This window comes from Linepithema humile, chromosome 1 (genome assembly GCF_040581485.1).
Source record: "Linepithema humile isolate Giens D197 chromosome 1, Lhum_UNIL_v1.0, whole genome shotgun sequence".
In the NCBI taxonomy this organism is placed as follows: Eukaryota; Metazoa; Arthropoda; class Insecta; order Hymenoptera; family Formicidae; genus Linepithema; species Linepithema humile.
The window spans coordinates 13,666,088-13,691,029 of NC_090128.1; the positions used below are offsets into that span (position 1 = coordinate 13,666,088).

The 24,942-nt window shown below is 31.0% G+C and overlaps 1 protein-coding gene and 1 non-coding gene across 8 annotated transcripts; one reads left to right on the plus strand and one right to left on the minus strand.

Moving 5' to 3' along the window:
* The first annotated feature begins 8,374 nt into the window (after positions 1-8,374).
* Positions 8,375-12,527, plus strand: LOC105676037 (dual oxidase-like). Of its 7 annotated transcripts, XM_067348044.1 has the most exons (12): positions 8,375-8,811; positions 8,886-9,051; positions 9,241-9,406; positions 9,462-9,555; positions 9,635-9,845; positions 9,931-10,049; positions 10,158-10,387; positions 10,475-10,633; positions 10,704-10,790; positions 10,889-11,021; positions 11,091-11,219; positions 11,326-12,527. In XM_067348044.1, exons 3-7 carry the CDS (start codon positions 9,370-9,372, stop codon positions 10,201-10,203), a joined length of 507 nt encoding a protein of 168 aa, XP_067204145.1. In that variant the 5' UTR covers positions 8,375-8,811; positions 8,886-9,051; positions 9,241-9,369; the 3' UTR covers positions 10,204-10,387; positions 10,475-10,633; positions 10,704-10,790; positions 10,889-11,021; positions 11,091-11,219; positions 11,326-12,527. The 7 variants fall into 7 exon arrangements, 4 of the variants coding, with proteins under 4 accessions (XP_067204145.1, XP_067204144.1, XP_067204146.1 ...); XM_067348043.1 differs by having other exon boundaries at positions 10,475-10,790; XM_067348045.1 differs by lacking the exon at positions 10,704-10,790.
* An 11,884-nt stretch (positions 12,528-24,411) lies between these two features.
* Positions 24,412-24,483, minus strand: TRNAV-GAC (transfer RNA valine (anticodon GAC)). Its single transcript has one exon. It is a non-coding gene; the product is annotated as a tRNA-Val (tRNA).
* Between the last annotated feature and the right edge of the window lie 459 nt (positions 24,484-24,942).

A 24,942-nucleotide genomic window follows, 5' to 3' on the forward strand; every position in this document is an offset into this window, starting at 1 on the left:
TGTCCCTTGGATTTGCGGTCTCAAAGAGCTTCCAGATATATCTCGCGATCGACGCGATCCAAATAATTAGAGCGTTGCGTGTGGCGCAACAGAGATCACTGGCTGCATTACATATCAATAATACAATCTAAAGCTTTGCAAAAGTATCTTTATATGCATATGCATCCTCGCTATTATAATTTCAAATATCCAAACGATACTTGTTGCTGGGGTTTCCCAATTAATAACCACGAATTACAATTCAGCAGCTCTTTGCAATCGCAACCATCGTAGAAACGCATCCGCGATTTGAACATTCGCACATCGAACAGGTTTTTATTTATTCGAGAAATGATCAGTAATGATACTTTCACGGAAGTGACATCCCGCGTGTGTCGAAAAGGACTTTAATCCGAGCGTCAACAGAGGCATTACCGCGCATCGATAGCCCCGTCTCTCTCTCCCTCTCTCTCTCTCTCTCTCTCTCTCTCTCTCTCTTTCTCTTTCTCTCTCTCTCCCTCTCTCTGTCCTTCCCTTTATATTCCCACCTCAGTTCCCTTTAACCCCGACCATTGGCCACGGGTATAGAGCCTAGCGAGCGAAGCGAGGAGTTGGCGTCCCCAGCTCGCTCGCCTCATGCGATATTCATGGTTCATTATCATAGCGAATCATGGCCCATCAGCTTTTGATTGTCCGCCAGCGTTGTTAGTCCTAACTAATGCGACTGCAGTGACCACGATGGCGAGGATGGCCGGAATGTTGTATTAGAGGATAAGCGTCATCTTTCCTTCGCGATTACACCGGCAATGCGCGCAACGACCGGCGCTATGCGACGCGACGCAACGCGTCGCCATGCGACGCTGGATTTTTCGGAATAGCTGAGCGATTGTGGACAATTATAGGATCTCGGTATATTTTTTGATAAAGAATAGTACTAAACGTTTGTGTATTATATTTAAACTTGTGTTAAAGCAATTATTTAAAATTAACTGGCAAAAATGGAGCTCGTATATTCATTTTCTTAACGCAGTTTGTGAAAATTTTCCTATTTTTTATGTTGACTAATTTACATAAGTTATGAGCGTTATAATGCTCGGAATTGGACAATTTTTGTATAAATATTAAAATTAAAACTGCACTTTTTGCGTAAATGACGAAATACGTGAAAAATACATCATTCAAATGGAAGAATATCGAGTCTAGGATAATATTGTTCTTCATCCGTTCTATTGCAAGACTCGTGTGCACATAAGTTGAGGAAAATTCAGTATATGAAAACTGAATTTTTAACAGCAGTTTGTTAATTTAGTATTTCAAATGTTGGGATGATATGGTTAGAACTGGGAGAAATAAAACTAACGAAGAAAGATGTTGCATTTTTAACGAGTGTTGCAACGAAATCTTCGCAGATGGCTAGAATACGAAGTGCATCTATTTCCATATTCGCTATCCATGCGTAAATATTAATAAGAATCTCATAATGTTGCATGGTCCGGCAAGGATATATAAGTTGGCTTATTTGTAACTCGATAAAGACGTTGACTAAATTAAAGAAACTTTATCTTCTTTGAAATAATTTATTCACGATATCTATTATGTGAGTTATTCCATCTTGCTAGATATTCCGTTTCAGCGGAACCGCATTTCCGGTATACGATATAGGCAGATTGAACTGTTGCAAGTCTCCACATAACATATTTCATCGCTAAGACTATTCGAATTTGTTTCATCTAGCGGACTAATTTTTTGATATTATCTGCATATTTTTACGTAACTCTGTTTGTACATTTATCAAACTGTTTTCCAAAAATTTGCCACTGGTTTTATATAAAATGTTAAATAATTTTTTAAATTAATTTTTTAATTAGTTATTCAATACAACAAATATTTAATATAAAAGATTGAAACTTTACGATAAATAATAATCCGTTTTTCTGACTTGAAACAAATTTGCACTGAAGTCATTAAAAAACATGTCACAATTTTGCAATAGAATTTTTTGTATAAAAATATCCAACTTATTCTTTGCATCATAATCTCATAACTTATTATGCAATCATAAATTCTGCTATTTATAATGTTTCTAATTGCTAAGATTGCAGCTGAGTAGTTGTATAAAAACTTATAAATTAAACACCCGATTTTAGACGTAAATGTTTATATCGAAAATACTCAAAATAATTGCAAACTATGTTGATCGTGATTTTCAGAAATTTTTGCAAACGAGAGAAACCGTTTTGCATACATCATCGCTGATGTACCGTGTGAAGTCGTTTGATTAGACAGCCTAACTAAGTTGGCACGCCGGGCGAACGGCAAACGGCCTTTTCCTCTCTGCCTCCCATCACTGCACCTTGACTCCTGCTCGACCACAGTTTCGCATTAAGTATTCACGTTGACCCCAATTTGCGTGCAAGGAGTGTTCTAGGAAACGGAAAGCACGATGGTATGCAGATCCGGAAGAAGAATTCTGCGCGAAGCTTCCCGGAAAATCACTTTTGTCTATTGTAAGAAAGAAGATAGATATCAAAAATTGTATTTTACTTTTCCGGAAGTATTATTAGACTTGCCTTGCAATAATTAATAAATAAACCGAGAGAAAAATATTGTGTTAAAAGTAACGTCTGCTACATCGACCGCGTCAGATGATAAAATGTTTAATTTTTGTTCATTAGCTTTGAATACTGTTTTTTTTCAATCTCATCTGCATTACTATTCTATGTTTCCGACTCGTATTAGTTTTTAATTTACTTACTTTTGATTTTGTAATCACCGAACCTCTCTCTGTTTTCAATATTTAATTTTTTACCTATAACATTGTGTGCTAATATGTTAGCTCAACTTAAAAATTTCTTAAAAACATGATCAACATTCTACAATTATTTTCAATATTTAACTGAAATGATATTCCTAAACAAAATTTCTTATAATTAATTTTAACTTCTCATAAATAAAAATAATGCAAGCTCTATAATTTGCTGTCCAATAAAATAATAATGTCTAATAATTTTTTCCTGAATTTTTATCGCCATAACTTTTTTCGACGAACTATCATATTTGTAAAGTACAAATACTTTTCATTAATAATAAAAAGATATTAACACTAAATGTCTCTCGTGATCGCGATTAGGTGGAAGGTATTAAAAACTACTTTAACATAATAGAAGGATAGTCAACCCGTCCCCATTAGAAATGCCAACCCATTGCCCGTTCCCATTAGAAATGTCCTTCGAGTGCTAAATCGAGTGGGATTAGCTCAGTATTCTCAAGTCCTCTCGAATCAACAATCGGCCTAAAACTAGTGCCAGAAACTGCTTCGCTAAATTCAATGGAGGGTATTATCATTGCCTCAATACCGCTATTATGAGTTATGCATAACAATGCAAATATTTCACTAATAACATCAATAGGTATTCTGTAGAGAATTATCATTTAGCAATTTTTAAATCTACTAATGATGAATACTACTATAAAATGCCTTCGATATCTAAATGAGATCTATGTGTCAATTCTTTTTAAATATGTGTTTAATATAGCATGGATATAATACTATCGATATTTTGCAATAAATGTTTCAATCATTTTGATTGTTGTTCTATGAAAATCATATATTATATTATTTTAAAAAATACAAAAAAAATATTACTAATTTTTCAATTTTCAGATGCATTTTCTGCGAAAACAAAGCTTTATTAAAAAAAGAGGGAATAAAAAAACATGTGTCATATCCTATTTGTGTTCCTCTGCAATCGAAATCAAGCTACGCGACAAGACTTGACTTTAATATTTTTGACATACCAAATTTATTATGGCGTACACTTTATTATGGATTACAATGCTTTGTAAGGAGAGATAATAGCAAAAATATTAAGTATGAAAAATCTGAGTAAAATTTATTAGATTCACTGCAACAAAACAAGAAAAAAAAATCAAGCGCTATTTTATAATTCAGATTTTAGTTTTGACACAGTTGATACATTCTCTTATTTTATCTAATGTGCTATTTGCAGTTCTTCAACAAAAACAAACCGTTTCACGAGTCTCTCATTATGCTATAATAAAACGGCGCTTAATCCCTCCCTCTTCTCTTCTACCGCGATAATAAATTTAATAAATTTTAGTGTCCCAGACACGGAGTGTTATTTTCGATATTCGCGACCGTCTCTCCTTACAGAAGCGCCGGCGACGCTCCGCGAAATCCATCGTGGATTCGCCGATAGCGTGTCCCAGAAATACGAAAATCAAGTCCCGTCGTGCAGCTTGATTTCGATCGCAGGTAGACACACACAGGATGTGACAAGCACGAGAGAGCCGGGGGTATGTACAGCCAATCAGTGGTTTTTCCTAGACTGGCTGTCATTCAGTCAGCCAAGTGGAAGGACAGGAACGGCTTGTGGTTCGGCTTTCGCATTATTCATTATGCAGCTCACAACACGCCGTCACCTGCCACCGCAGTCCTGCATACACAGCCAGGTCGGGATTGACCACACACGCGTGCTCCGTGCATGCACGAATGCGACCGGCAGGAATAATGTGCGTATGTGTGGCGGTCTAAGCCTACAATAAAAATAACTGCGTCTACATACAACCGGCTCCTCATCGCGCTATCACTCGCTAGAATGATAAAAGTTGCACAGTTGAAATAATGATCGCGGTGCGTCTATAAACTTTATCGACTATAAGCTCATTGTATTCGATTTACGACTATTACTGTCGTATTGCTAATTTTCGGAATATTAATGAAAAAGTCAGAAGATCTCTTGTCTGCGGCAATTAGTTTTCCATTATCAAAATTGCATGCTATTTCCATCCAAAATGTTTAACATTAAAATTCTTTTTTTTATACATGTGTACAAATTTTAACAAAGATTCTAAACAAATATTAATGATTTAAATGTTTGCAGAAATGCATCAATGTAGTACGTAATTATGTTTTCCTTATATCAATCAATGTATTCTATCACTGCATTATATAAATTACTAAAGTAATCAGAAGAAATAAAATATTAAAAAATCATAAATAGATATCATATATTATAATTCCGCGCCTAATCAAGGCAGCGAAGTAATCGGAATGAATAAAATATAGAAAAATCACAAATAAATATCATATGTTATAATTTCGCGCCTAATCAAGGTAGCAAAATAATCGGAATAAATAAAATATAGAAAAATCAGAAATAAATATCATATGTTATAATTTCGCGCCTAATCAAGGCAGCGAAGTTATCAGAACAAATAAAATATTGAAAAATCAAAAATAGATATATCATATATTATAATATTATAACGCGCCTAATCAGCGAAGTAGGTAGCGAAGCGATCAAATCTTTCGACTTTGTTTCCGCGCTGAACGCAGATGGGAAAACGCGGCGGGGAGGATCATAGTTACGATATACAAAAATGACTCGCGGATCAAAAATACGGCACTGTTGACTGACAGCACCCCGCCCATACGGGCAATATGTTTATACTAGACTGATAATGAATTCATGCTGCGAGTAGGGCCAAGCTACTTGTGAACAGGTTGCAAGAGCATTACGGATCGGCTCGCACAGATGCTCTTTTGTCGGCAGATGAGTGCGAGCCCAAGGGATAACGCTGGATGATATCAGATCTGTCGGATCGATATAAGAATCAGGGGAATCGGGGTACAGACATGCGTGTACGCACATACACGCGCGTCCGCACATACGCGCATCGCGAGTGTAGTACGCAGCCGGGAAATCCCACGGGTCCCAATGGGAAACCATCCACGGGGCTTAATGACAATTCTGGCTATTCTATATCGCTCAAACGCTCGTTTGTGCTCGTTTGTATGTACGATTATTTGGTACTTAAGCATGTATATCTATGCGAAATGGTGATGTTCATAGTCAAAGAGAGCAATCAAAAATATGCGAGTTCAAAACTAACATTTATCGGAAATATATTGATAATTAGTATTTAGCATCATCATAATAAAATTTTGACATTTTATTTAACTTTTAATTGAGAACAGAAGCTTTAAATAAATAGACTGAATACAAAACATACGGATTTTAGAAACAACCTAAATTTGTTAGATAAAAAAATATTTTTGAAACAAATCTGTTAAGAGTTTTGCTACACATTTTTTATCATGTAACAGAAATATTTGAATAAAAATAAGCACGTCTCTAATGTATGCTAAAAAGTAATGTTTACTTTAAAAACATCAAAGCGTAAATAGTTTTTGCTGAAATCAGTTAAAAAAGAAAATTTCATGTTTTGCGCTTTATAAAAATGCAGGTAGGTAACAAAATAATATGAAAAGGACACAGAATCGAACCGTGGATAGCTGTTACCCATTGGGAAAATACGTGGTTGGTCCTACATAGTTCCAGAGAGAAGCTGCAGAGTGGCTAACTTGCGCTTTCGTGCGATTTTTACCGACTCTTGTTCAATATCCTACCTACATTCATTTAGAGTTGAAACTGTGATGTCCCGACAATGGTAAAATTCAAAAAACAGAACATTATTAAAGAAATCTGTACAAGTCCATCTAAAATTCATCCAAAGAGCAAGATTAAAGTTATGATTAGTGTTAACTGTATTATTAGTTATAAAAATATTAAAAATTATAGATGTATCAGGTTCTGATGATTGTTAAAATCAATAAATTTGATAGGAGCGTAAAGAGCCAACAGCCAGATATTCGTGCGAAGATTATCGTGTATTAATTTATAACCATTGAACAATACATTAAAATACAAACGTTTCAGCCTGTCATCAGGCCTTTATCAATGTTATTACAAAATTCAATAAATACGCAACGCAAAAATTAAATACAAAAAACGAAGTAAAATTGACATAATAAACTGAAGAGTAGTTAAAACCACGTTAAATTGTGTTAAACATAGTAGAAAGCTCGTCCACACAAGATGGAACGAGGTAGGAGAAAAAACTTAGAACCATATAATGTGATGGTTGAAACCTCAATGTACGTGATAGAATGAATTATTTTAATGTATTGTTCAATGGTTATAAATTAATACACGATAACCTTCGCACGAATATCTGGCTGTTGGCTCTTTACGCTCCTATCAAATTTATAAAAATATTAATTATACTATAACTATAAGAATACTGCATAATTGAACAATGCATTGAACAAATAAGTGAAGAGATAACAATAAAATAAGCAAAGGTTACCAGACACCCATCTTATCCGTCGGCTATCTTCTATAAACGAAAACGAGCTGCATATCAACTTCCAGCCAAACGATATTACAACGTATCAAGAAGCCGATGTAACGATTAAAAATCTATGCGATACTCTTGAGGGCCTACTCCCCACCACAAGAGGACCAACGTACATCATCGCTCGTGAGACAGTTCTCTTCCAGCAGACTCACTGTTAGGTCATATTAAGTTCTACATACTATTTTTCTCTGCATTGTTCAGTTGAAAACACTGAGTTATTTGGTTTATATTTAGCAGTGTAATATCTGCATTATTAAAACGTATCTATAAGGCTTTGTTCCTAATTAAAATTAGGTAAGCTAATTTAATCTATTTTATTTGATTTTATTCATATCCTTTTCATACGATAGATTGTTACCTCCTGTATCCCTAGTAAACCCGGTGAATGCAGGGTGACTAAAAAATAAGGAAACATTTCAAATTTCGCGCTAATAGTCGATATTACAGAATTCTCTACACACGTCTAGTGACCAGAAGGTCTATATAGTTGGCCCCCCCCCTTAACGCAAATCGTAAAAACATTTATATATTCGGATTGTACATCGTTTGTACATGAATGTACTATGATTTTTATCGTTTGTACATTCTTCGTTAATTTTAAAAAAAATTACAAAGTTTTCATAACAGTGCTAATGATAGTTAGCTCCCCCTATGTCGCAATTACGTCACGTATACTATAATTTATGAATTTATCGTGCTTAATCGTTTGTACGTCGTTTGTACATTATTAATAATCGGTTAAATTTATATTCCAACATTTTGTTTTTGTTTAAAACGCAAAATAAATAATTTTTATTTGAATATGGCGGGTACGGAGCACGGAGCGGGTGCGCATGCGTTTTAGTAACTTCCTGCTAGAAAATGGCAGATAAATCTTCAAAGTGCATTTACATTAATGTCAATTTTACCAACATCAAAACTGAAATATGATAGTCAATTGCTGAAACAAAAAAAATCACTGAAGTATTTCATGTGTAAATGCTGAGGGCCATGGCGCTTATAGAAACGTTAGCAGTAAAATTTAAGCGGTAAACAAATTGGCTAATCAATCTTACGTTTTCGAGAATACTACACTGTAATTGGTTAATTTGTTTACTAATTAAATTTTACTTATGTTTCTTATGTTGTCATTGCACTCATTTACAAAATCATTGGTAGGGCCTATCCGGACAAACTTGCATAGTCGCATAAAAATATGCATAAGGAAATTGATTAGTCCATTTCTTTATGCATCTGTTTATGGACCAAATTTTATCATATGTTTATGCGATTATAGCAAGTTTATCTGGATAGACCCTTATGCATCTTCGTCTTGAGCTTCGAGAGCGGGCAGCCATGCCGCTTTGTTAATCGAGCTCAGAAGTTATTCAGTGCTTGTTCTTTTTTGAACAATGGCATCATTTTTTCACATTTTTTGACACCGAGATTCGGTTTTTTTTTTTCAGTTTTATTCAATCCATATTCGTATATTTTCTCTCACCAAAAACCATATGGTCGAGAGATTGATATGTTCACGTGGTATTACATAGCTCTACGTAATAAAATATTCCAGTGATAATTCTGGCCACCAAAATCAGTGGAGACAAGTATAATAGCTGTTACATAAAGGTATAATTAAATTTTTACTTTTACAATATTCATTTACCTAACATATTTATCTAAACATTTACATTGATTTAAAGCATCGTAATATTCGTTGCTACATAAGGACATATTACATTCTCAAATCGATGAGAAACGATTCTCAATCAAAAACAGTGTGGACTTAGATGATACAAATACAACAGAGGATTTGGTTGACACAGATACTGTGAAAGTGATTCAAATATTACAAGTGAAGAATAAAAGGTACGTTGCAAGATATTTTGAAAATTTATGCTAAAAATTATAATATAATATAATCAAATGAAATTCTTGTTTCTTGTTTCTTGCACGCAAATAAAACTTTAATTCTAAATTAAAAAGCATAATCTTTTTTTCATGTCTTGTGTCTTACATACACTCTTGAATTAATATATACTATCCCTGAAATTTTAGGAACACTCAATAAAATGACTTTCTTGGATCAAGTGCCAAATTTCAAAATCTACAATCAAGAAAACTGTACAGACCATCTGTATTGGATTATGGAATTGATTATGGAATCATTGAAAAAAAATATTCCAAATGTACAAATATGGGACATCGGCAATTTGGATCACGAGTAAGTTTAAAGATAGCGTGTGCGCACGATTACTATTATACATGAAAATTTTCAGTGTTACATGTAATCGGACATGGCTTCAACTTCTGTCATATATTTACGCAAAGTGCTGACGATCTAACATGTTTGTTTCGCAATTATTTCCACGCGTAAGTTTGTATAAGTCTTATGTCTCTTTTTAGATATTTCAATTATCTGTACGCGTTTATTAACCGTATTGGCATTTAGGACACATGAACTTCCCAAATTTCATTATTGGTTTTGGGGTACAATGGCAGGTGTAACGGGAGTACTTTTAACAATTGTAACTGGATCGATATTCATATGTTCATTGCCAATGGTACGAAAATCATTCTACAATTGGTTCTCTTTTGTTCACTCCTTATATCCAGTTTTCTACATACTCATGATTTTACACGGCAGTGGAAGACTAGTACAAGTAATTAACGTTTTTATATTTACAAAAATTTGATTATCACACAATAATCTTACATAACTGAAAAATGTTTGATGCACCACAACAGGAATCATATTTTCATTATTTCTTTTTGGGACCAGCTATTCTATTTATCTTCGATAAAGTCATAACTTTGACTAGGAAAACAATAGATACCATTGCTCAAAGCAGAAATCTTACCATCAGGTACGTTTTTTTTCAAATTGTATTACTAGATTATCTATAATTAGGCTCTTATCTAACTTTTCACATACTACAAATTTGTAATTTTATCTGCACATATATATATTGTAGATGTAACATGGATAACATTTCCAAAACCTTTAAATTTTCAATATAAATCTGGTCAGTGGATTAGAATAGCATGTCCAGCATTACAAACAAATGAGTATCATCCATTTACTTTATCTTCTGCACCATACGAAACAAGTTTAAGTGTACATATACGGACAATTGGACCGTGGACTACAAACATTAGAGAAAAATTAGAGCAGTGTATAATATCTAATGAAAGTCTGCCAGTGGTAACTCTTCATATTATAAAACTTTGCATATTTATTTATATCTACATATTATTTTACTAATAATACTTTTATTATCTGTACTGATAGATTCACGTAGATGGTCTATATGGAGAAAGTCATCAAGATTGGGACAAATACGAAGTGGCAATCATGGTTGGTGGTGGAATAGGTGTTATACCTTTTGCATCAATACTCAAAGATGTTGTTTACAAGTCAAATTGCAATGTAAACTTTGGTTGCAAGAAGGTATAACAACACACCATTGTTAACATTATAGTAAAGAGAAGGATATATATATCAAAATGTTCCACTTTAGATATATTTTAAACTGAAGGCAGTGACACATTTTAAACGCCCAAAGTTTCCTCAATTTTTTATGTCTATACAAAAGTTGTATCCTACTGTAAGCATTTCATCATTATCAGATAATATAAATTATATTTATCGTGTAATTTTTTAATCTATTTATTACATTATGTAATATGTTCTTTGGGTAACAAGAACGCAGAAGCAATTTGAATGGCTGGTTGATGTGTTAAGAGAGGCCGAAAAAGCAGATGTTAACAACACAGTGTCGATTCATATTTTTGTTACTCAATTTTATCAAAAATTTGACCTACGTACAATACTTTTGGTGAGATATCTGAATATTATTGTTAATTCGAAAGAATTTCACAGATAATCTAACTAATTTCACTTTTAGTACATTTGCGAACGGCATTTTCAAAAGATTTCAAATAAGTCTCTATTCACTGGACTGAAGGCAGTGACACATTTTGGACGCCCAAAGTTTCCTCAATTTTTTATGTTTATACAAAAGTTGTATCCTACTGTAAGCATTTCATCATTATCAGATAATATAAATTATATTTATCGTGTAATCTTTTAATCTATTTATTACATTATGTAATATGTTCTTAAAACAATTTTTCTTTCAGACAAACAAGATTGATGTTTTCAGTTGTGGCACACCAGCTTTGACGCAAGAAGTAGATGAAGCTTGCAAAGCAATAAATTTGTCAGAAATGTATGATACATTATTCCAACATCATTATAAGAGTTTTTAAGTTTATAAATCTTCATTATTAGATTACATTTTTTGTGAAGGCTTAATTGCTTCATATTAATAAGAATTTTAATTATTTTATTTGTATATGTTCTTTATAAGTTCTTACAAATTTATATTATAGGATAAATAAATATTAAAAGTACTTTTTTTATTTAGATAATCATATAAAATATCATATAAATATTATATAAAAATATTGATAATTGTCATTGTAAATGAATTCTTCTCAATAATTTTTAATCCTATTTCTGAACTTTCAATACTTTCTCGTTTACTGGGATATCTTATATAAACTTATAACAAAATTATAATGTTTCTCTTGTAACAAAATTATATTTTTCTCATATAAAATGACATTTTTCTTATAATATACTTACACAAATTGATATTTCTCTTATAGTAACTTATCTCTTATATAACTATCTTATCCCAGTAAAGGAGAAAGTATTGAAAGTTCAGAAATAGGGTTGAAAATTATTGAGAATTAAATAGAATTCGGCATCATCATAAATAAATTCTTCTCAATAATTTTCAATCTTATTTTTGAACTTTTAATACTTTCTCGTTTACTGGGATATCTTATATAAACTTATGACAAAATTGTAACGTTTCTCTTGTAACAAAATTATATTTTTCTCATATAAAATGACATTTTTCTTGTAACATACTTATACAAATTGATATTTCTTTTATAGTAACTTATCTCTTATATAACTATCTTATCCCAGTAAAGGAGAAAGTATTGAAAGTTTAGAAATAGGGTTGAAAATTATTGAGAATTAAATAGAATTCGGCATCACCATAAATGAATTCTTCTCAATAATTTTCAATCTTATTTTTGAACTTTCAATACTTTCTCGTTTACTGAGATATCTTATATAAACTTATGACGAAATTGTAACGTTTTTCTTGTAATTTGTAACTCCCTTATATAAAATTATGACCTTTTTCTTATAACAAACATAACTTTTCTTATATATTATAATGTTCTATAATTCTTATAAAATTTATAACATAACACAAATGTAATAAATATTATCAAATATAAATCATTGCGTTTTGTAAAAATTACTACGGTACAATTTTTTTTATTCCTATTATTTGATAAACTTTGTTATCAACCGTTAGCGTTGAATCAAAACTCTTTTCTGATAATAAAGAGAATTGTGATGTATTTTTGTCAATTAGAGTTTCATTTATACCGTTAATAATTGGTGATTCTTCCCAAGAAATTTTTTCATTTTTACCCTTGTTGCGCCAGTTATCTTGCGATTGAGTATCGGAGTCATCAAAGGTATTTTGCACTAGGAAACTCTCCTCATTACTCTGGTCATTTAACGTAGATAAAAATATTTCATTTTTTCTGCTGTTTACTTTGACATATAAAACAGCTGATGGTTCTATTTTATCGAGTCTATTGCATCGAACAACTTTAGTACTCATATTGTTACAGAGTTCCCAAGTATTGTCAATTCTCCGGCAATAAGAAACATAATGTGCCGGGAGTTGGGCAATAGTTCCCGCTAATCTAGAAAGAAATGAAAACAACAAATAACACGTTTTAAAATAACAATAATTTGATTATTAGAAATATAAAATAATTTTTATACCTATACTCGTCAGTATTTAAATTTAATTTTATTGGAAAGTCTTTTAATGCGAACTTCATTCCTGTAACACTGGTAATGCTTTCCCGAATATCCAATTCAATAAATATTTGATCATTGTAAGTTCTTTGACATGAACAACTTCCAGAACACTTTTTTTGGCATTGAAGTAACTTTGTGAAATGTTTAGAAGAAAGTAATGCTTTCTGAAGTGCACCAAGTCCATCTTTTTTAATTATATTATGATTGACACATAACGTGGGAATAGGTGATGAGTAAGTATCACATATTGAACAATGATATGTATCTAAGGCACTTGATGGAAAACATGTTTTCCAGATAACAGCTGGATTATTCCACAAATCAATGGAAAACGACGAAATATTTCGCCTTTGAAAATTAGCTTGAATTTTTGAGCTAAATAATTGTTGTAAAAGTTTACATCTTTCTTTGTAAATATTTGCACAAGATCCCCTTTTAATAAAATTAAAAATAAATTGCATTGTCTTGTTGGCATTTGATTCTATTGTTGTAAAATATTGTGATTCATCCATAGCCGCTGTGGTTAATATTTGTATTATAGAATCGAATAGACAAGTATTTCTTGCAAAATAGGGTTGTTTATCAATTAAAGTCGGTTGATTGACGTTATTACCATTTTTTAAAAGCATTAATTTTTCAATATCTTTAATACGATTGTTACGATGACGAATATCTGGTTGAGATTTGTAATAATAACCACATTTTTTTTTTACATTTTCTTTCTCCTCGCTTAATTTTTGACCACTAATTTGATTATTATTATTATTATCGACAACTTTTTCAATGTTAGATTTTAAGAAATTTCGACAGTCTTTCTGATTTTCTATACTAGATAATATTTGGAATCCATGTGATGGCGAAGCAAGTTCTGAATTATTTAAATTTGACAGTATTGGTGACTTAACACTTGAATTTCTTTCCTGATTACATGTTATTAATTTTGATGCTAATATTGTAGCATTACCAGAATAATGTTCAAATATTATTTTCAAAAATTTATCTGCTCTCAAAAGTCCAGAGTAATTCTTCAATACTCGATTTTTTAAATCGTTAAAATGTCCTTCCACTAAAGCAGTACTTGCACGTTTTGTAAACTTAGGAAGAGCAGCAGAAGACCATAATGGAAACTCATACGCAAGTGGTAAGAAGCTATCAATAAAATCATTAGAAAAGAAAGGATTGGGTTCCGTACCCAGAGTTTTTGAACTCTTAGCAATAACCAACAAACTATCGATATATTCTTTAATTCGACTTTGATGAGTACCTGATATTATATCATCTTCATTATCTTTACAGTGTACTTCGTTTTTATCATCAAAAGCGATATTTTCTTCAATATTTACAAGAAATTGCCGATTTTCTATATATGTTTCCAATTTCTTTCTAACATCAATAACAGTTTCACCAAATATCGACTCAATTTTTGTATCATAAAATTCATGCGAAGCAACTGTACAAGTTAACAAAAAAATTTCACGAAACTCTTCCAGTTTTTGGCTGTCAACCATCAAAGCTAAAGCATACAAGTAAAAACGACAAACTGTTTTATGTTGCATAGTTTTAAAACACAACCATTTACGTACCATATTCATCAAATGAGCAACGTCAATTCGGATGTACGTATTAATCGTAGGTCTATAATAATACTCTTTGTTTTTAGATGAATACAAAAAACACGTTTCAGTGTAAGCTTTAATTGTCTGATAATTAAAAGTCAACGATAATGAATTCAATAAAGCTCTTGATGCATCGCATACAGCAGTAGTTGGTTTTGGTGCACCCAATCTTTGCCATTGATTAAGCCATCCTAATAAAGTATTAGTGTCTTGACTTTCAGTTAACATATCGTGAACTGAAAGAGTTGTTCCATTAAAATTTATCGTTATCGAATACAGAAAGATATGACCAGATCGAGATCCATCGTAACGTGTGAGAGACTTGATAATACTTCCTGTCCCATCAACTTGTATAGCTGAATTTTTCTTCATTTTTTGTAAATATTTTTTGTAAGTATACAGTTGAGATGAAGTACTAAATGAAACAAAGAATTTATCTCGTTTTACTTCATGAATAAATCCATGGTAAGGCACTTTGTATTTCATTTGTTCTATGGTATTAACAACATCTTGCCCATCTGAAAGCTCAATTCCAAGTTTTTTGTCCACATACTCTTTTTTAGCTTGTCGAAGAACATTTAAATTGGGAATATGTGGTCCAATACGATGTCCAAATTTAGTATCATCTGTAATTTGACTTTTTTGCCAATTACCACATTCTTGATAAAAAACTTCTTGTCCGATTTTTTGACGTCTAAGTCCTCGAAGTGGTCTTTTTACATTTTCATGTTTATTATCCCACAGAGTGTCGCGAGTTTTAACTGTTAAATCAAAATCATTATCTCCTGGATTTTTATCTAAGTAACAGAAAATTGGATTTCTACATTTTTTGCTTTTACAATGTCCTGTAATGCGTAAATAATGAAGACTATCTGGACTTTCATAGATTTTAGAATGTTTGAAGACAAATGCACAAGGAAGTTCTATTTGATGATAAATAGCAAGAGACAAAATATCTGTCCATACACCAGGTTGCAAAATTGGATATTTTTTTTTGCCATTATATTGCATAATTGGTCCTCTTTCATCAGTTTCCATTCTTCACTTGTAATACATATTTTGAATTCATCTACATCGTATAATTCTGTTTCAAACTCATTTAAATTTTCATTGCTGTTATTTAATGTTGACAAATTCATAATAGAACTGCATGTATCGTTAGTATCGGCATTAGTATCGTTATGAAAAGATAATCCCTTATTGGATAAAGCCGTGGATAAAATACCCATTCGATTCTGACTTACATTTACATAAACATTGAAAGCAGACCATCGTCCATTTAGCTCTTCACTCATTAATTTCCAAATATTAGATGTAGATATAGGATACGGTTTTTTTTTGAAATAATCAACATATTTTTCAATTAACGTAATCCTCTCTTCCAGAGTAACGGTTGAACGACGCGGCATTTTGGAATATTTTACTATTATATTTTCACTGTTATAGATGATAAAAATGAATACATATATCACTGAGAACCTTAAAGGAGTGGAGATGAACAAAACACTGTGAAAAAAACATAGAGCAGCATTGCCGAGAGATGTCTGCATTTGTCGCAACAATCCAGATTTTGATTGGCTACCGATAGTTATTTGTTTCGTAAAGCACGAACTAAAAAACATTGTAAGAAATTCTATTTTTTCAAAATTGATTCAAATAATTTTTAATCATAATTAAAAGATTTCTATAAAAGGACCCCGCACAAAGCACGCACGCACATCACGCACACACAGGCATACGCACGCATACGCACGTACAGGCACGCACACAGACGTAGATGCGCACACGCACGCACACGCACACGCACACGCACGCACGCACACGCACGCACACGCACACGCACGCACACGCACACGCACGCACGCGCACTCACCCATCCAACAACTACACACATACACAGACACACACTTACATAAACATACATATGTGCATGCCCTGATGAAAATATTTTGCTGAAAGTACTATGAAATTAATGAAAAGTAAAATAAAAGTTTTTGAAAAATTACTGAATATATTTCAAAATAAATCATAATTTTTTGTATGAAAATTTAATGTAATACTGTGAAATATAAGAAAAGTTAAAATATACTGTTGAAAAGTAATAAAAGAGTTTTGAAATATTAGACATGAAATTTACTGAATTAAACTGAAAACTGTGTTACTTTTTAATGAAAAATTGCTAAAATATTTCCATAAGGGCGCACACACTCATACATTCAAGCGCAACAATAATAAATGTGCAAGAAAACAGACATCCCACGGCTACTACTGCTCTACCAAAAACAACACTTATTTATTGAATTTATCGCATTAGGAAACTGTAAAACATGTAGAAATCCAACTTTCTGTTAAAACTAACAAATTAAAAATAAGTATGTGGACAAAAAACTTGAGCTTTTAAATCGGTAAGACATTGTTGAAATGAAATATAAAATGCCTTAACATAAATTCATTCATCTATTTTTATTTTGTGTTAAAAAAGATGAACTTAGTGTACTTCAGAAGGCATTATTTTTTTTCTAAACGTTCAACAAAGTTATTAATACCATAAAAAATGTTCTGAAAGTTGTTGACGTCAAAGAATTTCTCTGAATATCAACACTGAAGAAGAAGTTGTCGATAATAATAATAATCAAATCAGTGATCAAAATTAAAGTAAGCAGAAAGAACATGTGAAGAAAAAAATGTGGTTACAAATCTTAAACAGATATTCATCATACATATTATTGTTCAATATGTAGTACTTATTCATTACCTATTTTCACTTAATATGTTAATCATATATAATTAAAAAAGTTAAATTCAAATAATGACGAGTACAAGTTTAAACATTATTTTATATTTAAAATTATCAAATTATTGTTTACTTATTTTAAAACGTGTCTTATTGTTTATATTTCTTTCTAGATTAATAAAAATTATTGTCCATTTCTCGGACGTTTCTTATTGTCGGAAAATTAACAATACCTAAAAACTCTGTAATAATATGAATACTAAAGATGTTCGATGCAATAGATTCGAAAAAATAAAATAGCTGTTACATATGTTAAAGCACAAAAAAAATATTTTTATTTTCATTTAACAAGAATAATGACAAAAGGCTTTTATCATCTAAATAAACTACCCAGTAAACGAGAAAATATTGAAAGTTCAGAAATAGGATTGAAAATTATTGAAAAGAATTCATTTATGATGATGCCGAATTCTATTTAATTTTTCTCAAAAATTTTCGATCCTATTTCTGAACTTTTAATATTTTCTTGTTTACTGAGTACACTTTCCTTCGTATTCTTAGATTTGCATTAAAAGCTGACTGTTATATATGTAACTTTACTTTATTTCTTATAAAAATAGGTATCACACGCTTTGACTTCAGTTATTAAAAATAAAATATTAACTTCCTTTGAGCCGAAAAGAGTAATTCTAATTTGTCGAGAAATTCACAGCTTGTATCATTTTTATCATTACCAATAAAAATTATTAAGTGGAAATATCACTCATAATACACATACATACACACGTGCACAATTAATATCAATTTATCGTGCGCACACGCTATCTTTAAGCTTACTCATAATCCAAATTGCCGATGTCCCATATTTGTACATTTGGAATATTTTTTTTCAATGATTCCATAATCAATTCCATAATCCAATACAGATGGTCTGTACAGTTTTCTTGATTGTAGATTTTGAAATTTGGTACTTGATCCAAGAAAGTCATTTTATTGAGTGTTCCTAAAATTTCAGGGATAGTATATATTAATTCAAGAGTATATGTAAGACACAAGACATGAAAAAAAGATTATGCTTTTTAATTTAGAATTAAAGTTTTATTTGCGTGCAAGAAACAAGAAACAAGAATTTCATTTGATTATATTATATTATAATTTTTAGCATAAATTTTCAAAATATCTTGCAACGTACCTTTTATTCTTCACTTGTAATATTTGAATCACTTTCACAGTATCTGTGTCAACCAAATCCTCTGTTGTATTTGTATCATCTAAGTCCACACTGTTTTTGATTGAGAATCGTTTCTCATCGATTTGAGAATGTAATATGTCCTTATGTAGCAACGAATATTACGATGCTTTAAATCAATGTAAATGTTTAGATAAATATGTTAGGTAAATGAATATTGTAAAAGTAAAAATTTAATTATACCTTTATGTAACAGCTATTATACTTGTCTCCACTGATTTTGGTGGCCAGAATTATCACTGGAATATTTTATTACGTAGAGCTATGTAATACCACGTGAACATATCAATCTCTCGACCATATGGTTTTTGGTGAGAGAAAATATACGAATATGGATTGAATAAAACTGGAAAAAAAAAACCGAATCTCGGTGTCAAAAAATGTGAAAAAATGATGCCATTGTTCAAAAAAGAACAAGCACTGAATAACTTCTGAGCTCGATTAACAAAGCGGCATGGCTGCCCGCTCTCGAAGCTCAAGACGAAGATGCATAAGGGTCTATCCAGATAAACTTGCTATAATCGCATAAACATATGATAAAATTTGGTCCATAAACAGATGCATAAAGAAATGGACTAATCAATTTCCTTATGCATATTTTTATGCGACTATGCAAGTTTGTCCGGATAGGCCCTACCAATGATTTTGTAAATGAGTGCAATGACAACATAAGAAACATAAGTAAAATTTAATTAGTAAACAAATTAACCAATTACAGTGTAGTATTCTCGAAAACGTAAGATTGATTAGCCAATTTGTTTACCGCTTAAATTTTACTGCTAACGTTTCTATAAGCGCCATGGCCCTCAGCATTTACATGAAATACTTCAGTGATTTTTTTTGTTTCAGCAATTGACTATCATATTTCAGTTTTGATGTTGGTAAAATTGACATTAATGTAAATGCACTTTGAAGATTTATCTGCCATTTTCTAGCAGGAAGTTACTAAAACGCATGCGCACCCGCTCCGTGCTCCGTACCCGCCATATTCAAATAAAAATTATTTATTTTGCGTTTTAAACAAAAACAAAATGTTGGAATATAAATTTAACCGATTATTAATAATGTACAAACGACGTACAAACGATTAAGCACGATAAATTCATAAATTATAGTATACGTGACGTAATTGCGACATAGGGGGGGCTAACTATCATTAGCACTGTTATGAAAACTTTGTAATTTTTTTTAAAATTAACGAAGAATGTACAAACGATAAAAATCATAGTACATTCATGTACAAACGATGTACAATCCGAATATATAAATGTTTTTACGATTTGCGTTAGGGGGGGGGGGGGCCAACTATATAGACCTGTGACCAGACGTAACAAAACTCAAAACATTCATTTTTCTATATTGCCGACAAACGGCACTATCGGTTGTAGTATGTCTGTACTCTATATTCAGAAATTGTGGATCAAGAATATACTTCACAGATTTAATTATATGACAATAAACGTAAGTCTAACTTGAAAATGGATTTTGCAATTAAAATATAAACATATATAAATAGGCTAGAAAAAATTAGGATAAAATTGACATTGTAAAAATAAATACAATTATATTACAGATAATACTTATTAATTGCAAGTACATGGTTTCTCATTATATAAATTAATTGAAGTAGACTCTATGTAAAATATTTGCTCTTTGATTTTAATTTATTTACAATATATAAATTTTTTAAGAAATTCTTTATATATTACATTTCTGCATGAATTAATATTTAACTTTGGGAAGAATATCAAAGCCAAAATTTATCTCAAATTATTCAAGAAATATTTAAAGCAAGAAAAACAAAGAAAAAGCACGTATTCAAATTATTTTTATTATATTATAAATTAATTGTACAAATATTTATTTTTATTTCAACTTATTTTTCACATCCAAATACATACAATAAATGAGAGCACTTTAATTGTTATTTTCCATAAGATGTGAAGACTCAATGAAGAAATATATATGTATATATATATTTAAAAATTAAAACTATTAATATAAACTATAAAAAATTTTAAATATTTTTAAAATATTATTTGACTTATTATAGTTTTACTTATTTCTCTTTTTTTGTGCTATTTATCTAAGTAGCAAACTTACAAATATGATCAAAGTTATAAATTTAATATATTAAGTAAAATATTCAAGTAGTATATTAAATAATGTGTCTTCATATAAAATCAGTAATATATTACTTCATGTTCCTAGTTGTATTCTCTCAAAATTTCATACGTGCTTAGTGTTCTTAGTATACTTAAAATTCTTCATACATCAAAAATATAAAAAACAGCAAAAATTCTTTAGAGATTTTTCTCTTTTTGCAAAAATTATTCTACGTCATTGCTTATTGAATGTAATGAGCTTCATTCTGTAAACGTGCAATCTTATGTGCATAATTAAGAAAAGAATATATTCAATAATTAAATATTTTAGAACCAATTTATTCTAGCCCATTCTAGCCAAGACAATGGATCCATTAAATAGGCATATTTGATATATTTATAATTATGTTTTTAAATATTTTTTATAATTATGTTCTGTAATTTTTTATCTTTTTATCTTTTTTAATTTTAGTATATCTAATATATATTTTATAGATCCATTATCACCAAATTAAAATAATGATAATTTGTTACTTACCGGTATATGATGCGCAACAGTGGAGTTGTAGAGTGTCGATCTGTAAAATACAAATACATACCCACATTATAGCCATAATCAAAATAATTAATCTCTGGATGCCCCTTCTATTATATTTGTTAAAATAATTAATATTTTAAAGTAATTACTGCTGGTATTAAATTCTTTATTTGTCTTTCAAACAAATCTTTAATAAATAAACTATATAATTTCCAGAAGAAAAAATTTTTATACATATATAAAACTTTATAAAATATTTCATAAATAAAATCGAATGTTTGTATAAATTAAATTTGTAACCATTAATTAAGCAATTAAAATAATTAAAAATATGAAACTTGTAGAAAATATTCAATGTTCACAAATGTAAAATTGTAATTATTTTCCTGGATACTCTAATTATTTGAAAGTATTTTAAAGCAATATAAAATATTTTATATGTATTTTATTACACATAATACAAAAAGTTATAAGAATAACAATTAATATTCCAGAAGTAACAAATAATATAAATGATATTTTACTTTAAGGTTGCTCCGCCGTTGCCCCATGCCTCCCTGGGCCTCCTCCACCTCTCAGTGGTCCAATTGGTTTTTCTTTTACGGCACCACCAACGCGAATTTTATCACAACGATCGTGCAACGCTTTATACGGCTGCCTGGCGCGTGCTTTATTAAATCTTAATAAAGGAATAATTCGAAAAACGCGATCACACAGCTACGATCCGTTCGACAATCCGAAGCAGACAACAACGACAGAAAAGAATTGAAAATTACGCGATTAACTTTGTGTACTACCCGTCGGAGCTATGCTACGTTTGAACTACTCGCTCCTCGAACATATAAACGTGAATAGACACTCAAATTAAATTGAAAATAATTGTTCGCGATGTTAAACAGACAAATTGTTAATTGCGGCAACTAATTAATATCGTTAATTATTAAGCAACAGTTATTCATAAAAAATAATGTAAGTACTTATCGCAATTACGATATAGAAACGCGAAAATACGGAGCGACTTTTGTCTTGTGTTGTCTGCTCGACTGCCGCCATACGAGTGCTAGCAAGGTGAAAGTACGTACTACAGAATAGATCGCAAAAGAAAAACAAAAACAATCAACGTCACGCGTATGGAATTCGGTGGTAGCTCACGACGTGTTTACATTTTTTGTAACGCGTAGACGCGGCATATGCCGTTGTTCGTCCGCTACCTTTCACATTCGCATGGCGGCGTTCAAGCAGAGCAGGTGGCAGCGAGATTCGCTTCGTTATTAATTGTCGCGTTATCATTTCTCAAATCATATAACCACTATTAAAATTGAAATATTCTTTTCTGCAAATAATTGTCAATTCGCTCGCAACTGATCAACTACTGCGATTAAGATTTTGTATATTTTATTGCGCGGATATATATCATTCAAATTTAGCTTCTATTATTTATCTGAAAAACGTTAATTATTTGAAATTATACTATACGAGATATTAAAACTATTTTTCATATACGGAAAATGCGAAAAGCTTACAAAAGTAGTTTAAATGTAACACAATTACGACAGCAAAATTGTCGGCGCAATATTTGGTTTTTCTCCTTTCTTGCCACCTGTTTCGAATGCTACAAATGCCAAATTCGTACCTCCATGTGATCGTGCTTTTCGAGTTATCTCTTTGTTACACATATGTAGAAAAATATGCGTCGGGAGTGTCGTATAAAATGCTGATAAAGTCGAGAATGCTGTATAAAGACACGCAATCATAATTTCGCAAGCACTGATGGACCACTGAGGGTGAAGGAGGCCCTGGGGGCATCTAGTGACGGTGCAGCAACCTTAAGGTAATTTATAATCCATATATTATTTATTATTTCTAGAATAATTGTTTATTCTCACAATATTTTTCATTCTTCTATAATATAATATACATATATGAAATATTTCAAGTTGTAAAATGCTTATAAAATCCAGTAAAATATTTATAAAATTTATAAATATTAAATATTTTCTACATGTTTAAAATTTGTAATTATTTCGAATATTTGTACAAGCATTAAATTAATTTTATTTATCAAATATTTTATAAAATCTATATATGTAAAAAATTTTTACCAAAATTATATATTTCTTCATTAAATATCCACTTGAAAGACTAATAAAATATTTAATGTGTGCAATAATTATTTTTAAAACATTTATTATTTCAAATTCTGTTAATGTAAATTTGTATTTGTATTTTACAAGTCACCTGTGTGCTACAACTTAGTTGCTGCACATTGTATGCCAGCAAATTATTCTTATTTTAATTTGGGAACAATGTAAATTTGTGCGAAATTTTCATATTAGATATACACTTTTGAATTTAAAAAAATTAATAAAAGAATATATAAAAAATCATTACAAATATATGAAACATTTAACAAATGTTAAATGTCAAATATAACTTATTGCCTCAAAATAGATGAACTAGCACAGATTAATATTAAAATATTTAACTTTGGAATATATATGAGTATTTATTGCTTTATTATAAATATGTAGACACACGTAAAACGTAGGCAGAACTTAAAATAAAGTTTATCACATGGGTCAGTGCTCGAAATTAGTTGAACATTTCAGCCGATTTCCGCGGTATACGCCTCCTTTTCTCTCCTTACCGCGCACGCTGCAGTCGCTAGGACCAGCGCCGCCGAGCGTTAGGAGCGGTACTATCTGATTATGAGTGAGTTCTTCTCCCTATTTATTAAAATTTAAAAACATTTATTAAAATTTATTAAAAATAAATTTTTTATTTTTAACACATATAAAGGAATGGCTCAAATGATAACAATCAATTAATATAATAGAAAGGCATAGAGAGCCGTCGCGGGATGTTAGTGCAAAATTATAATTTTTCTTAAAGAAATTAATTTGTTAGTCTACGTGAGACAGTTAAATTTGTACACCGATCTCTGGTTCGAGATACTTAAAGTGTACGAAAATTTTAGTACATTGTTCTCACATATGGAGAATCAGTATGTACTGATAGGAATTATTAGAAAGAAGGGAATAGAGAAAAAATATCAGGGCGCGAGTGGCTAAGCCGGGAATTGAACCCGGGTCTTCCGCTTGTCGGGCGAATGTTTTACCACTAAACTACTCAGACCCCACGCTTCTAACATTTATTTCTCTTAGTTTAGGAAATCAACAAATCTGTAGGACATAAACGCGTCATAATGCCCGCGTGATTTAAAACAATTTAACACATATAAAGGAATGGCTCAAATGATAACAATCAAGTTATCCTATCAAGATTCCTATCAGTACATACTGATTCTCCATATGTGAGAACAATGTACTAAAATTTTCGTACACTTTGTTGTGCCCTTGGTGATAGGGCACGGGTTCGGGATCTGCCAAGGAGTTAGGCCGGGAATCCGGGAATAATCCTTTGACGTTTTTTTTTAATAAAAAACAGTCTTCCACATATTTATTGATCTCTTGATTCATTACAAATTCCCTTACTTCTATGTAATCTAGGTTCCGTCAGGAATCCTTGCCTTAGTGTAGTATCACGGAGCCCCAAGTTACTCTTATTCACTTTTAACGAATTGTTATAATTCGCG